General features: G+C 48.1%; 1 protein-coding gene across 1 annotated transcript in view; it reads left to right on the plus strand.

Moving 5' to 3' along the window:
• Positions 1–495, plus strand: part of TSC22D1 (TSC22 domain family member 1) — a 135,644-nt gene extending 135,149 nt beyond the window's left edge. The window contains exon 4 of the mRNA XM_007466465.1: positions 286–495. Within this exon, the coding sequence (XP_007466527.1) occupies positions 286–495 (210 nt within the window). The remainder of the gene's footprint in view (positions 1–285) is intronic.
• Positions 496–17,375: the final 16,880 nt, after the last annotated feature.

The following is a 17,375-nucleotide window of genomic DNA, read 5'->3' on the forward strand; positions in this document are numbered from 1 at the left end:
AATGGCTGCAAGGAAAGCAAAGGCTTTAAAAAGGCTTGATGACTTAGACGTTGAAGTATTGTACACTTGTGGTTGTATTCCGTAGATTTCCCCTAGGGCCTGTTAAATGAGCTCTAAAGGCAGGATATGTAAATGGTTAGGGAGAGACCCGCCAAATGCTGCTTTAGAAATTCAGAGTCCGGGGAACAGTAAAGAGAAAGTTAAACCTTTTTTTTCCTCTTCTCTCTTCAAGCTATGGATCTGGTGAAAAGCCATTTGATGTATGCGGTTAGAGAGGAAGTGGAGGTCCTCAAAGAGCAAATCAAAGAACTAATAGAGAAAAATTCCCAGCTGGAGCAGGAAAACAATCTGCTGAAGACACTGGCCAGTCCCGAGCAGCTTGCCCAGTTCCAGGCTCAGCTGCAGACTGGCTCCCCCGCTGCCAGCACACAGCCACAGGGGACCACACAGCCCCCAGCCCAGGCAGCGTCCCAGGGCTCAGGACCAACCGCGTAGCCTCCTGTGCCGCCGCGGAACTGGCTGCTGCTGTCTGAACTGAACCGACCGGAGATGATGGACTGGGGGGCGTCCACGTCCACCGTCACCCATTTCATTGCTCGCTGCAAAAGAGACGTGAGACTGACATATGCCATTATCTCTTTCTTCCAGTGTTAAACACTCATAATGCTTTCGGCTTGAAGACATTTCTTAAGTTGGGTGAATTAAAGGTTAATGAGAGCATTAGCATGGATATACTGGGACCTCATGCAGCTTGGTAGATCCGTGAGAAATGGTTTCATTCATGCTGAGGAGCTGTGTGCCTTTCCATCCCTCCCCTGCTCCCCACCCCCACTTACAAGAGTTCTTCCTGCTTGCACGTGGTGTACTCCATGGGGTTCCGAAGCAGTGCAGCACCGCTGGACTTTCCTCTCTCTCCTCTCCCCGCCCCCAGGAACTGCAAGGGGAGGTGAAAGTCAAGAGTGAAGCTTAGTCTCACCTCAGATGAGGAGAAACATAGTTCATTGTACAAATGACGACTGTCACCAACATTCATAAAAACCAATAGTACTGTGCCTCTTTCCAAAACAGTGGATGACACAAAACTATTAGCGTGACTGAACGGTGACAGGTAGCTGGGATCTAGGCTATCTTACCCTGAAGGTTGTTTTGCTTATTGTATATTTGTGTACGTAGTGTAACTTTTGTACAATAGAGGACTGTACTATTTAGGTTGTACAGATTGCAATTTAGATGTTTCATTGGCTGTCTGAAGAGGTGTGGGTTGTCTTTTATATAGAGATCTACGTGAAAAAAAATACATGAAGAAAAACACACCTACCTAAAGAGATTTTAAGAATTTGGCACGGTTGGTCACTTTGTGTAATCTGAAATCTCCTAGCTGCTGAATATCTTGAAGTCAGTCCCGGTTCACCGAAGTCTTTCGATTGAGCTGGTTGAATATTTTGAAATATGATCAGTTCTAGCTAATGAAATGGATTTCCCAGTAGGGGTTTCTGCATATTACCTGTATAGTAGTTATCTGCATATGTTTCTGTGCATGTTCTCTACACAGTTGTAAGGTGTCACTGTATTTAACTGTTGCACTTGTCAACTTTCAATAAAGCATATAAAATGTTGATAAACCAGTGTTTCCATGTTATAGTGTTAACATAATCGCAGTCATTTCCACAACTGTTTCCAGATAAAGTTAAAACAATTCGACTAATAAAATCCTGAAGGGGGATGAAAGGGTTGGGCAAAGTAGTGGTGCTAGTGGTTTGACTGAAGGAGTAAAACGAATCAGACGTTGCGTTCTGTCAGGCAGTAAGGGAAGAGACACAAAGAGGCAAGAGCTTAGTTCTTCAGACTAGTTGTGTGACCCAGTCAAGTGGCTTCCCCCACTCAGGGCTAATGTGGGGTATTGTTGAAAGAGAGAATCTCTTGAGTTCCTCTGTGGCTTTAGAATTCTAGGAGCCCGTGGAAGTTTTAATCTCTCAATGTTTACCAGCTTAGGGGAATGAACCTTACTCTGTGTATAATCCCAGCAAGCAGCTCTAGGATCAGAAGATGGGAGTTAGAAAAGCTGATTTCCACTTTTAAGAACTCTGGCACCCTAAGTTGGGGTGTGTTTCCTAGTGTGGATTGAGTTCCCAGCTCCTGGGAATTTCCAAGCAAAAGAAAGGATAATTCCAGGGGTTTCCTCTTCTGGGTTTGAGGAAGGAAGGACCAGATAAGGGAGTCCCTCCCAGTTGATTCCTTAAGACTATAAAATAGGTCAAGATTCAAAACACGAAGGAATCCTAAAGCAAATTGGCCCCTGAGAAGTGAGCCTGAGGGGTCCCACTCTGCTGCAGGAGCCCTGCCAGCGAGCAGGCAAACGGTGGATTTTCAGCTCTGCAATCTGCCCCTCCACCCAGTGGGAGTCAGGTATTCCCCAGCTCTAAGGCTTACGGAAGCCCTTGCAGGACAGGACTCAACTCTTCTGAGTCCTTCTCTAATGTAGAACTGCTGAGAGATTGATGGGTGGATGGAGGGAACATCAGAGCTCCCCGAAAAGAACTGGACTGGGTGCATGTGTTACGAAGCTCAAAGTAACTGGTGGGGCAACGCATCTCCTGTTGAAGATGTAAACTGCCGACTGCCTTGGGAGGTGGCGGTTGCCATGAGGATGGTTTGGGGAATTTGGAGAAGACTTAAAACAATCTTTGTCCTATTTGTTTGAAGGTTATATAACTTTGACTTAAATAAAGAGATAATTAATATAGTAATTCCATTTCCTTAAAAAAAAAAAACTACTGAATCGAAATCTTTAACCATTTCATCTTTTGGGTTTTTAATGAATATCCTCCAGAGCAAAGGTGGTAATTGAGGAAATTTGACAAGTGTCATGTCAATGTATTACTAAGATAAGGGAGAACTTTCTTCATTATTTAAAGGAATTTGGGGCCTTTAGATTAAAAACGTGAGACTCCCATGACATTTTGGGGGCTGAAAATTGTATGTGAAATATGAATGAATGATTAGAATCAAAAGATGTTTTTCCGTACATGTTCACTTTAGTAATTACTAAACACATTTTAAGTGATTGACTTATATTTAAGGATATTTAAGGTAATTTTAAAAGGCATTTTACTATCTGCTTACAGGCCTGATTAGGCCTTTGTTGGCCTGTGGGTTGTTATGTAATTGATTATATCATACTTATGTGGAGCTGGAGAGATTTTTAAGGGGGACAGAATGTTGTCCAGCACTGGGTGTTCCTGACATCAGCAATTGCAGCAGGAGAGACCGCCATTCAGGGAAGGAGAGAAAGAAGAAATTTTACGTGATTTTAATGAATGTTTTTGTTTCAAATTAACAATGCTCATAACTCAGTAATTCTGTGCTTTTTTTTTTTTGCATAGTTTAAAAGCAAACATCTATTTTTCATTATGTGATAAATACATAATGCCAGAATCAATTTTAAATTGACACAAGAACTGTATAAAAGTGCGTTATAACTGAAATTAGACATGAAAACTTAATTTCCTCAGACACTGTTCTGCCCTTACTTTATGTAAAATAAGTAGTCGAAGCTATCAGGAGCCTGACTGCTTTTAGCCGTCAACTTGCGTTCCCACCGCAGTCATGGCCTAAAGATTAGAAACGGAGGCAGAGAAAATGAAGTTTCCTCTTTCTTAGATAAAATTGCCTGCCACGGAGCCGAGGAGGAAGACTTCTGGCTGCCAGGCCTGGCCCTGCAGTAACTAGCTCTTTGACCTTTTGAATGGGACCTCAGACCCACTTTCTCATCTATAAAATATGGAGTTGGATCAGATCACAAAGATTCTGTCCTGCCGTAAGATGCTACAGCCCTCTGCTTTTTCCAATGACTTTATTTCATTGGAACTTTTTGAGGGAGAGTGTGCTGTTTTGTTTGTTCCTTTAACTTCTTGGGCTAAAATTAATTTGGTTTTAATCCTAGCTTTGCCAGTTACTAGCTAAGTGACCTTGGGCAGGTTCCTTTACTAACTGGTCTGTTTCCTCATGTTAAAATGGGGGCATGCTACCTCCATAGGGATTTTTGTAAGTGTAATGCTGGAAAGCCATAAACAGAGACATGGGTTCAGAGCAAAGGTTCAAGAAATGTTAGCCTTTCTCGTATTTTTGAGTCATTCATCCTCTTGTTTATGTTTATATATATATTTAATTTTGTATTTTTTTCAGGAATAAAGTTGTGGCGGTTTTATTTTCTAATAGCTTTTATTTAGCATGGATGATAGTGGTGGCTGTTAAAATTTTATTACAAAAACACATTAAAAAATGCCATTTAGAATATGGACAGAAATGGACCATTTCTTCTGTATCTGAAAAATAATACTTAAGGCAGCTATTAGATTTACATAAGTCAGAAAGAATTTACTGGGAATTGTTCATGTTTGCAAGTCATATTGGTAGAAGTAAATACACACTCCACACAGGTGGAATGTATGTCTTAAATTATTAATTTCCTTATGGAAGAAAGTTCTAGGTAAAACAGTGCTATGGAAGGCCAGGCAGACCAAAGTCACTGGGATTAGTAATCAGGCTTTAGCAACAGCTGTTTTAAAAGGTTCAGTGGCCATTTTAATTTATTTTTTATTTATTTATTTTTGGCTGCGTTGGGTCTTTGTTGCTGCGCGCGGGCTTTCTCTAGTTGCGGCGAGCGGGGGCTGCTCTTCGTTGCGGTGCGCGGGCTTCTCATTGCGGTGGCTTCTCTTGTTGCGGAACATGGGCTCTACGTACGCTGGCTTCAGTAGTTGTGGCTCGCGGGCTCAGTAGTTGTGGCTCGGGCTCTAGAGCGCAGGCTCAGTGGCGCACAGGCTCAGTTGCTCCGCGGCATGTGGGATCTTCCCGGACCAGGGCTCGAACCCGTGTCCCCCTGCATTGGCAGGCGGTTTCTTAACCACTGCACCCCCAGGGAAGCCCTCAGTGGCCATTTTAAAGAGTGCAAAAATGACTACACTGTTACAATATAAATCTGTGCTTTAATCCAGGTGTTTTGGACACAGATGTCTGTAGGATATGACAGAGAAGCCCCTTGAGTGGAGTGAGATGGGACCATAGGAAGTGGTAGTGACCGTGGCCTTGGAGAGTGTGCTCCATCCACACCCACGGGGCCTGTGCTTCTCAGCTCCATGCACTTGTTGCTGTGTGGGAACTCAGGCGCTGTGTTGCCAGACCTTCTCATTTTTCAAGATCCAGAAACCCAGGCTCGCTCTGAAAATTCCCAATTTTTAGACGATCTGCCTCAAGAACTAGACTCCTGCGCTAAATGGCAGCTCATCCCTTCAGCACAAAATAAAACAAAACCAAACCTCTTCTTTTTTGAGTAGAGAAAATGGGCACAGGCTGTCTGGTAAGCTATGTGTGAATTTACTCAGAGAAGGTTTCCTGAGTACCTTCTGTGGCTTGTTCGTTTTACTAGAAGGTAGTATAGAGCCCCTGCTCTGAAGAGCAGCTCAAGTATTGCCTGTAAGAGAAGTGAGGCACTTTGTTTTCTGGCAAAATTTGCCTTACGTGACATAATACCTAAACCACTCCTCCTCTATTCCTTTTCAGATGAATCCTTCAGCAAAAATAGTTCTGGGAGTTCTTTTAAGAACTGTTGTTAAACTGGTAGCAATTCCTCAGGGTAGTATAACCCCTCCGCTACATTTTATAACTGACTCACTTAAGGACAAAGATGGTGTTTGCAGATGTGTGTGCTACAGGCTTATATCACACATGCCCCAAATTTCCAGGAGTAACATGTATTTCAGGAAAACAATTGGCCCTATTGTGTCAAGTACACTCAAGCATCCCTCCCCTGACAGTGGTTTATAGTCAGTGCAGACTAGGGGACCAAGAAAACAGAAGACTGAGTTTCCCTCCTTAGGAGAGAGAGGTGGAGACGTTAGAGTGACCCACTGTACTGGTTTGCCCAGGGATTGAGGGCGTTTCGGGGAAGTGGGACTTTCAGTGCTAAAACCAGGAAAGTCCCAGGCAAATTGGGACAAGTGGGTCTCCCTAGATCCCATTTCCTCTTCTACTTGGACAAACAGCTGAATCACACCTCCCAGCCCCTTGAAGTTGGGTGTGACATAGGACTCAGTTTTAGTCAATGGATTGAGAACTGAAGTGATGAACACCTGGCCATAAGAAACCCAGTCTGCTGTGCTCCTTCTGCGGACCTGATAGGAAAGACCTTGGGCCCTTGGACGTGACAGAGGCTCTGTCAGCCTGTGTGTGTGTCTGTGTGTGTGTGTGTGTGTGTGTGTGTGTGTGTGTGTGTGTGTGTGTGTGTGTGACTGGAGTGTCCTACCCCACTAACCTGGGACCGGCCAGCACAGTGCCATTTTCTGGAGTGTGTCAGCCTTTAGGCATCTGAGAAACTGCTTGCCTCAGGGACTGACTCCAACTAACATGGAAATGAAAACGCTGAACTGGGGTGCTGCCGTCAGAACCAAAATGTGTGGCGTTGACTGTGGCTGGGTGATGAAACTATTGGAGGCTTGAGGTTGAGACCCATACTGTGAAGCGGCAACACGTTTTGTAAAACTGTTGCCTGTGCTACCTTAGAAGCCGCCCAAGTGCCCAGTGAGCCTGTAAGCTCTAAGGGGTCAGAAAGTTAGGGACCTGTGGTTCTTTGCTGTGTTTGGCAAAGGCTTTCAAGAAAAAGGTGAGCTCGGGAAAGAATGAGCTCAGTTTGTAAGTAGAAAGGAAGGGGAAGAAAAGGTAAGAAATTTGGGGCGGTCTGGTATTGGAAAAGCCTGTTCCTTCTAGAGACCAAAGAGTTGGAAAATAAGACTAAAAAGCCATTAAGGCCCATTAGGACCTTTCAGTTAAACAAGATGATCCACCCGTTCAGCAAATATGGGATAAAGGGTATGGACTCTCCGTAGATGCCTTTGGTTTCAAATGGCTTCCGGGTGCTGACCGTTTAGCTGATAGAGGTGGGCGAGACCAAGTATGACACCATCTTGTCCAGAAAAATATTTTTGGTCATGCTATTGACACATTGAATTGATTGGATACAAATAAGGGAGAAGCCTGCTAAGTTTTTTTTGTTGTTGTTGTTTTTTTTTGCGGTACGCGGGCCTCTCACTGCTGTGGCCTCTCCCGTTGCGGAGCACAGGCTCCAGACACGCAGGCTCAGGGGCCATGGCTCACGGGCCCAGCCGCTCCGCAGCACGTGGGATCTTCCCGGACCGGGGCACGAACCCGTGTCCCCTGCATCGGCAGGCGGACTCCCAACCACTGCGCCACCAGGGAAGCCCCCTGCTAAGTTTTTGAGGAACTGCTATCGCCAAGGAAAACACCAGCCAGCCCAGACTTCAATAATAACAAGGACAACAGCAAAACGTTGCTGAAACCTTCAAATAACCAGCAGGCCCTAGAAGTGACAGGAGCTGGACGTGGGTGCAGCGGGCATCTAAAGCTGTCCGGCTCCCAAGGAGATCATTCTTCTCCAGCACACACTTCACACAAGGAGGATACCAGGCAAGGAAACCTCCCAGACGCAGGAGCCTGGAGCTTTGGAGAATAATGGGCCAAGGATTTCCTCCCAGAGAGCAAAAGGAGTCGGCTAGGATCAGAGGTCACCATCTGATGGTCCTTGGGCTGTATCAAGCCTCCTGACCAGAGTTGGCTCTCAGACACGTATTTACATAGTGTTTGGGGCAAAAAAGTGAATTAGTGACATCCCTTCTGAAACGCGGATATCATTCCAAGTTCTGGCGACCTTGAGTCTGTCGATTCCTGCATGACAGTCTCCACCTGCTGCTGAGTTGAGCTGCTGTTGACTTTAGCTGGGGCGTGGGCCTCCAGCTGCCAGAGCCCACCACTCTGGGATGGCCCACGCTGTCAGTTGCCATCATGCCTCACTCACCTGGTTGCATACCTGGCCCAGGTAGGCATCTGAGGCTGTGTTCCAAACCCAGACTCTAACATCTGGTTCCTAAAATTTGGTGGCTTAATTCATCTTAACCCTGTACATAAGATTCACATGATATGAACCCTTAAAGAAGAAAAGGACTAGAAGTTGTTCTATTACCTCTTGGGTTTTATTTTTCTTTGTTGATCCAAGCTGTTGGAAAGGAGCAGAGTTGTGCTTTTTCCTTCACAGATGAGACATGATTGAACTGGGCCAAAGCATAAAGCCTGGCAGCGTCCTTTTGGGGAAAAGAAAATGGAACTCATTTGTTTTTATCATTATTACATGTTATTGAGCTTACTGTGTGCTAAGCACTTGGAATACAGTATCTCATTTATTCTTCGCGCCAGCCCCGTGAGGAAGGTGTCATCCCACATTATAGGAGAAGAGAGCAGAAGTAAATTGCCAGGTCAAGTGTAAAGAGGTGATAAGTGTCATGCAAACCACTTGTGACTGACACCAAGGTCAGTGCTCTTAGCCACCATTTTGGCCCTTTCCAAAGCCAGGCAGCCTCATCCAGTGGAGCATGTCTGGGGCCAGTGGCAGCCCCAGTGCTGGCAATCTGTCCATCCCTCCGTGTGTACACCAAAGAGGGTTGCATGTGGTGGCACAGGTCAGGGCTGGCCTGTGAATCCTGTTTCTTCCAGAAAACAATAATACGCAACACCCTGCCTCAAACTCTTCCTGCCCTGTCAAGCTGCTTGGCTAGCAGGGTCCAATGGGATTCTATGTCCTTGTAAGGGAATTTTACAGCACAAAGGCAAGTAGACCTCCACTTCCTCCTGTCCATCATGGCACCAGATGGATCCACAGCATAGAGGAGACAGTTACCTTTCCCACACCAATGTCCCCGCCACTTGACCCAGAAAAGCCATCACTGGAGAATGAAATGATCCTCTAGAGCATGCAACTATTCATTCATTCATAAAACACACCGCATTTATTAAGCACCCACAATGTACCAACCTTAGGGAGCCCCCTACGTCCTGTAGGTACAACAATGGAAACACTTCTGCTTTTGAGGTGCTCAAGTCCAGCAGCAAAGACAGATCATATAAAGGATTATTATAATGCAAAAAGCTATCTCTCTCAAAATCATTGCACACTGAAGCGTCGTGGAACAAAGTGGCAGGGAGAATCAATTCTGTCTGGGAAGTAACTGAGGGTGGGAAGAGACACAGTTTGGAGAGGATATTTTGGTCTCACTCCATGCTTGTTTTGGGAAGAGGTGTTGGAATACTGTCTGCTGTTGGCTGCCCAGAATTCATTTTTCATCCTTCCTTTGGGAAACCCCAAGGTGACTACAGAAATGGCCCTGCTTGACATCTGCCCTTCCCCCCGGCCACAGTGAGTCAGAATGAACTTTAGCCTTCAAAGGACTCAGAATCTTGCCCCGGTCTCTCTCTGCTGGGATTGGCAGTTTGAAAAGGAAATGCTCACGAGTGCCACAGCCATGAGCAGAAAGCTTGTGGCACCTGCAGGAGCCGTTGTGTGGGTCCAGAAGATGAGGCAGCCTGAAGAAAGCCGGGCTGAGATGTGAATCTTTGTGACATCATTTGAACCCTGCTTTCAACTAGATCTGAAGCCAGATCTATCCCCCGACATTGCTCTTTTCTCTGAAGCTGATTTAAGTTAGGTTTTCTGTGGCTGGCAAACTAAAGGATCCTTAACTAGCACAGATCTTTCCTCTGTTTCCTTGTCAACAGATTGGAATTCTGTTTGTTTTTTTTTCTATAGGAATAATTACTGTTGCATACTTTGAATTTTGGAAGAAATAATTATTGCTGTATACTTTGAGTTCCCAAAGTTCTATAGGAGTGATAAGTCTGTCTCATGATAAAGGAAGGAAGGGAGGGAGGGAGGGGGAGAGAGAGAGAGAGAGAGAGAGAGAGAGAGAGAGAGAGAGAGAATGAAAGGAAAGAAAGAAAGAAGGGAGGAAGGAAGGAAAGAAGGAAAGAAGAAAGGAAGAACAAAAGAAGAAAGAGAAAGAAAGAAAGAAGAAAGAGAACCACCTCCCGTGGTTTCAAATTGAGTCCATTAGTGTGTGAAATTTTTACTAATACTGTAGATGAAGGACATCATATTTAACTGGTCCACATGGTTGAGACCATTCTGTAAATGACCAACTGTAATCTCCATGGAGGTGGTGCTCAACTATATCTGGGAAGGTCCTCGAAGGCTCCTGGAGAGCGTGATACTTGAGCTATGCCTTCTAGGGTAAATTGCCAAGAGGGGAGGGAGGAATCTTGTGAACGCAGAGAGGAACGGAAACTTCAGGCCGGTTTCCTCTAACTGGAGCGCAGGCTGGTGGAGTATGAGGCAGGAGGGGGAGGGGAGGTCCTGGAGGGCCCTGTAATCACGCTAAGGAATTGCAGGGAAGGAACACATTATAAAGTCCATTTTAGGAAGAATTTAGGAGGGGTGAGATTGCACACAGAGAAATCTGTTATTGAGCTGTTGAAATAGATCGGATGCGAGAGAGGAATCTAACACACCAGGATGTAGAGTCTTGTCAGGGTGGGGTGGGGGAGGAGTGTGGGAGCCTCTGGCTCAGGGAATTGGGTGGGTGGGCGATAGTGCCACCCCCAGGGCAGGAATAGGAAGGTAGAGCCTGTCTGGCAGCCTAACAGAGCTCAGGTTTTTTGTTTGTTTGTTTCTTTGTTTCTTTGCGGTACGCGGGCCTCTCACTGTCGTGGCCTCTCCCGTTGCGGAGCACAGGCTCCGGACGCGCAGGCTCAGCGGCCATGGCTCACGGGCCCAGCCGCTCCGCGGCATGTGGGATCTTCCCGGACCGGGGCACGAACCCGTGTCCCCTGCATCGGCAGGCGGACTCTCAACCACTGCGCCACCAGGGAAGGCCCCAGAGTTCAGTTTTGAATGTGCAGATTGAGGGGCTGTAAGGAATCCAAGCGGAGATTTCCTCTAGCCAGACCAGCCTCTGGCTCCGGGACTGGGGGTGATCTGGGCTAGCTGGCAGAGATTCTCAGGTTCATGATGTCCATGCTTTTCTCTCCTTCCAGGGCACAGCCAGACGACCTTCCCAACCTCCCTGCAGTAGCGTGCACTACGTCCCGCCCAAGGATGGTGAGTAGAGGGGATGTGTGCCACCTGCAGGCATGGCCCCGAGGGGCCTGCCCATGCTGTCTCGGCGTCCATCCCCGAGCTGAGGGGGAGGGCTGTGAGGATGTGGTGAGGGCAGAGCTACAAACTGCAGGAGCCCGGCTCCCTGCGTGACCGTGTAGGGCAGGGCACCTCCTCCCCCGACACCCTCCCAACTCAGAGTGAGCCACGAGGACAGAGAAGAGTGACCTGGGCTTGTGCTGAGCCTCAGGCATTTGGGAGTGTTTGTAACGCAGCTGAGGGAAGTGAGTTGAGTGTCATTTTTTTACCCAGTCCAAGCCTGTACTGCTCACCACACAGGTCAATGAATCGAGAGATGAGGTGTTGGGACAAGGAATAGTGACTTTATTCAGAAAGCCAGCAGGCCGAGAAGATGGTGGACTAGTGTCCAAAGAACCATCTTACCTGAGTTAGAATTCAGGCCTCTTTTATACTAAAAGGGGAGGGGGTGTGACTGCTTGTTGCTAACTTCTTGGTGCAGGTATCCTTCTTTCTTGCAGCTGTCCACGTAGGTCTGGTCACAATGTTCCTATAAACCTCCAAGAAGACACATGTTATTCTCTGTTCTACAACTTTTTATCTCTGTATGAATGGGAAACTGTCATACCTTTAAAGGCCAGAGCCTTGAGAATGGGCTCTCCTGTATACTTCAGGCTATTGGCAACAATCTTTTACGAAGGTACAGAGCCAGCATGACTAAGCGCAAAGGTTAGAGCTAAAGGGATAGATCCAATATGGAGTCAGGTTTGTTCTCTGTTATAGGACCACGACACAGGTGGAAGAATCAGGTCTTCTCAGAGAAAGGGCAGGAGAGTGAAGGTGGAGGCAAATACAGATGCATTTGCAGGTGTTGGGAAGCTGAATGTCCCTCGTACTAACCAAATTTGTCCCCTGTGAATTAGGAAATGGGGGTCTGCGCAGAAAGTTCAGACAGCAGCGGCTGGGAGTTTGAGAAAAACAATGAAGGTAGAATCACACAGATTTGTGGAAGGAAGCTGTCAGTGAAAACCACTTTTGGTTCCAATAGCAAATCCAGATCTTGCAGGATCCTGGTGGTCTCTGAAGAAGCCTCTGCCCCCAGATCAGGTGGTCTGGGGACCAGGCTCTGGGACTGGTGGTCCGTAGCTGTGTAAAAGATGGACTCGGATGAGACAGGAGATCCTTGGGACAGTGACAAAGAGAGTAAACACAAGAGAAAATGCAGGTCTGGATTTGAGCAGTGGTTTAAGGGAAAGGCGGTGGGTGGTTGGGGGACTTAAAGACATGAAAGCTATAGAACTGAGAGGATGACATGACCCACTAGATACCAGAGTTAGGACACTGGTCCTGGAGGGATGCTTGGGACAGAGAGCATGGCCGTGGGAGGTTCTTCTATCCCGGCAGTACTGACACCTACAAAGTTACACAACAGAATCACCGTACACAGGAGAGAGGGGAGGGGGTTCCTATGCAGCCTCTGGCTCTACCCCCTCCCTCCTCTTCCGGAGGGGACTGAGTCCCAGAGACATGAAGTCACTTCTCCATGATCACAGAGTTAGTGACCAAGACAGCCCTGGACCCAAAAGTAATTGCAAGGGAAAGGGAAAAGTTGGTGAGAGGTGGGAGAGGCAGAGAGGATGGGCATTCATTCATTCACTCATTCATTCCTTCACTCACTTCATTCAGCAAATAAGTATTGCCTTTTAGATGCTGGGCCCACAATTATGAATACGACCCGGTACCTGCCTTTAAGAGCTTCTAACCAGGGAGGACACCCAGACAGCTGTTGGAATAAAGTGTGCAGGTTACAGTGGGACAGGAAGGAGGAGTCATTTGTGGCTGGGTTGTTGGAGTGGGTGGATGATGAGTATCACGAAAAGCTTCTAAAAGGGGCAACTTGACAGTCTTAAAAGATGAGGTGGACGAGTGGAAAGGATGTGTCGGTAAAGGAAGCAGACACCGGGTCAGAAAGCAAGCTGTGCTCTAAAGCAGCCCTCGGGTTGGAAAAGCAAGAGCTTCTCCTTGGAAATCATGTTTTGATCCGTGGGGGAATTTGGAGGAAACGTCAGAGAGCGAGGTCTCGGGGTAGCACGTGTTACAGCCTTGCCCCTCGGAGTCCTGGCTAGTGCACATCGGCCAGTGGAGCGGGGAGTAAGTTGCACCCGTCACTCAGCTGAGAACTGGAGAAGGCAGAGCTCAGAAGCAGACCTCTTGGCTCCGGGGATCGGCTCCACTGCACCGCAAGCCACCAGACACCACGCTGAGGGCCAGGATCCTGGAGGCGAGGCCGACCATAAATAACACAAATAAGAAGTGACAGTGCTAAAATCCATGAGAGAGTGTTGCGGGAGGGGGTGATTAACTCCATCTTGGTAGGGGCAGCAGAGGCAGGATCGGGAGGAATGAATAAGATTTTGATAGAGTGGATGGAGAGGCATAGGGTGAGGAGAGCTATACTGGGGGAACCGTGAATGATTCCGATGGAATTTCGACCTTAGGGAGGAGCCTCCATGGATTTCAAAGCAGTGAACAGCTGGAATCTGTGTTTTCTCAGAGACCTGATCCCTCGTGTCTGCCCGGCCCTCCTCCTCTCACCTGCCGGGGTCAGTGATGCTCTTAGCAGGGGCCATTTTTCTTTCAGTTTGTCTGGCACTTTGTAGATGCTAGATAAATATCTGTTGAATAAATGAATAAATAGAAAAGAGTGATGAGAAAAGGTTCAGAAGGGCCTCTCCCCTTCCACTACTTAGGGACATCTTTTGAAATTCTGGGATTATGACACAGAAGATTTCGTCTACCCAGAGGACCCAAATCTTAGCTTCCGCCCCCAGGGCTCTGAATCTTTTTTTTTGCTCCTTGGATCTCTTTGGTGTCTGGTGAGCCCTTCTCAGAGCAAAGTTTTTGTTTTGTTTTTAGTTTTTGTTTTTCTGTCAGGGGATAGATGAATTCTTTTTTTGTCCTGTTTATTTTAATGACCACTGCATTTGTTTCAAAAAGAACTTGCAGAAACAACAGTGCAACTCACAATCTCCTAGCAGTGTGAATTCAATGAGGTCAACTTAAAAGAAAAGAAAAGAAAAGAAAAGGAAGGGAAAAAATAGGGGAAAAAAAGGAAAAGGAAATGTCTGGAGCATTTGTCGGTCTCATCATCCAAAGCGAGAATCTCTGGCAGGGAGCTGGCCTCACGGCCCTCCCCTTGAGGACCCCCAACATGAGGCAGTAATCCTGGCGGTTAGACAGGGTTCACGCTGCCTCGGCCACTCAAAAGCCAGTGTGTTGTTACTAGCAAACTGCCAGGCGTGCTGGGACGTGGGCCTGGGAGTGGCGAGTGTCTCATGGGCTTACGGGCCACCGGGCTCAGTGGACCCCTCCTCACTCCTGAGCCCTCACTTCCTCTTGTCACTTAGAAGAGGCAGGGATCCAGGTGACTCCAGGCAAGGAACACACACCCCTTTGGCGAAAACCTGGGCTTCTAGAATCTGCTAACTTTAAATGTCTGAACATCCTGATGCTTTGCTCTGTCTTTACAAACTTTTTCTTTCCGAGATTGATTGCATCTCCATTGTAATGAATATTTAGAGTCCGTTCATGCCTTTGACCCACAAATATTTACTGAGTGCTCATGTGAGCGAGAGCAAACCGTCCGTGCTCCCTCCAAGGCCGCGGGGCCCCTCTGTCCGCCATCTGGGCAGATTCCAGCCATTCTTCCCAGTTTGGTTAAGGGAGGCCCTTGGGGTGGGGAAGAGGAGAGCTGAGGGGAGTGGCCGACGTCCTGGGCTGGTGGCGCCTCAGTGGGGGGCCGCTGGGAGGCCACAGGGCGCCGGGCTGGACGAGGGTGGGGTTGGTGGGATTGATGTGGGCTCAGTGAGACCAGTGGCCCGTGCAGGGTCCGTTGGCGGAGGCGGTGGAGAGGGAGGGCTGCGGCCCTGAAGGAGGGCGCTGCTTTACACGCGGTGCTGATTGGCAGCCTTTGTGTCATCCATTCCTTCCTCAGATCCATCCATCCACGTACATCTAAAGAGAACTTCTCTGTGTATGTACCTTCTCTAGGTTCTCTACAGCTATGAGCACCAAATACAGCCCCTGGTGCCTGGGAAGAGAGACAGGAAAGTCAGTGGTTGGGACCTAGAAAAGGGCGAGGTGAGCGTCAGTGAAAGGGGCTGGCTTGGAGAAAAGGGGGAAGTGACCGGGTCTGCCTGGAGGGGCGGGGACGAGAGGGGATTCCAAGGAAGGAAGAGCAGAGAGGGAAGCAGGACCGCCTGGCCCGGAACCAGGTCTTGTCGCCGGAGACAGGCTGCTCGCCCCAGAGGTGGCCGGCTGAGTGGCTGGGAGTATCATCGTCACGCTCGGGGCCACCAAGGGCTGAGGCCCGAGGCAATGTACTCAGATCCGCTTTTGGAAATCCTGAGCTGACATTCATGGGGAAGGCAGGTTGGGGGTGAAGGGCTGGGCTGGGGTGGGACTGATGCTGTGGCACTGAGACCACCTGGGAACCTACAGCTACACGCAGTGGTGATGACCCTGGGAGGAGGGCCCGGATCTGAGAAATATCTAGGAATAAAATGGGCTGGTAGCAGGCGGGGGGAGGGGGGAAGGACACCACGGGAGGGAGGGCCAGCAATCACTGGTGCTGTGCCGGGCTACCCGCACGTTTGGTCGCAGGAAGCTGGGCTCAGTTTTGAGTGGGTTCTGGGATGCTTGGTGGGGAGCCTGGGCACAGCTGTTTGCTGGAATTTGGAGCTCGGGAGAGAAGAGGACCCTGGGCTGGAGCTTCGCTTCGCACAGTCCTGTCCTGGTAAACAGGACCTGCTGCAGAGCCAGGCAGCTGGGGGCCACTGGTGCTACCACCTGTGACCACGGGCATGTCCTTTCCCTCTCGGGCCTCGGCTTCCTCCTCTGCGCTGGATGCGGTGGTGGTGCGGATGTGATGACATAACCTACCTATTGGGCTTAGAACAATGCCCGCCGCACAGACATGCCCAAAGCTTGTTAGCTACTGTCCTTAGGACTGTTTGGGACCCCTCAGGTTTTAAGAGGTGGTTGAACCCTTATGAATGGACGAGATGGCCAGGGAGAGAGAGTTGTGAGGCTGAGGACAGCTGTGACCCTGAGCACGTAAGGATGTTTTCTCACTCCACCCCTGTTTCTGAGTCGCTGAGTCAGAATGGTGGCCAGAACAAATCACGGGGCTGTGGTTTAAAATCTTTTAAAAACAAGTTCTCATCAGACCTTCTAAATATATCAAACCATTTAGTGTTATGAGGAAGCCAAATTAAACCCTTCCCTTTATATTTCGGAAAGAACAAAGTGACACAGTGAATACCATACAGGACATTTTTAAGGTCCGTGGGAACCACGGTTGATCCCAAACTTGCCCTTAACCAGCGGTGGGAGCTTGGGGAGTCATCCACCATTTCTGAATCTGAGTTAATTCACTGTAAAATGAGTCACTCAGATCATAATCATCACTCAGGTTTCTTCCAGTCCTAAAAGTTTAATTGTAAAGGCAACCAATTATTTGGCTGGTTTTAGTTACTTGATGTACTTGAGAGTTAAATGGCAGATCTTCATGTATATGTGGGGCGGGGGAGGCTTCGTCCACAGTAGGTGAGAGGCCAAAGCAGGTGGGGAGAGGACAGTGGGAGGGAGGTCTGGGAATCCCGCAGCCCCGGCGGGGAGGCTCGGCAGCCCAGCCTGGGGTCCCTGTGTGGGCTAGAGGCCGACCCCCTCCAGCGACCACAGCAGACAGCATCTCTGCCTCCGTTGTATTTACAATCTGCTGGGAAAGTGAGCTAGTGAACAAGTCCCAATAATGAATGAAGTGATGCTAAGACCACAGGCAAGTTTCTGAATCTCTTCAAGCTTCCCCATAACATGGGGACACAAACGTTTCACTCAGGGGGTGTTACGAGAATAACTGCCCTAACATGGTTTTTTCCTTGATTTTTGATGGGACTTGCAGAGATGCATAGAGTATAACAGAAGTAAATAAATGAGGATGTGGGGACGAAGGGACAATAAGATGAAAGAAAGGTAAATTAGTCTCCAAATGGCACAGGGATGGCCTCCTGTAGTTGCCAGCAGTGGGCTGCAAATTCAGTTCTGAGCTTCGAAGCTATCAAAGAAAGCAGAGAATATGATCAGTTTGATCATATCACTTCTGGTTAGAATTTTTCAGTGGCCTCCTATTGCCCTTAGATAGAAGCCAGGTGCCCTTTAGCATCTCACAGCTTCCTCTGCTCCCACCAGCCGCTCACATTCTATGGTAAAGAGCAGCCCACCGTCTCCCTTTCTTGGGCTACAGCCATTCTCCTGCTCTCGTAGTCTTTCTTTCCAGCCTCAGCTCGCTGTCTCTTCCTCTAGG

Source organism: Lipotes vexillifer, unplaced genomic scaffold, assembly GCF_000442215.2.
Source record: "Lipotes vexillifer unplaced genomic scaffold, Lipotes_vexillifer_v1.1 scaffold384, whole genome shotgun sequence".
In the NCBI taxonomy this organism is placed as follows: Eukaryota; Metazoa; Chordata; class Mammalia; order Artiodactyla; family Lipotidae; genus Lipotes; species Lipotes vexillifer.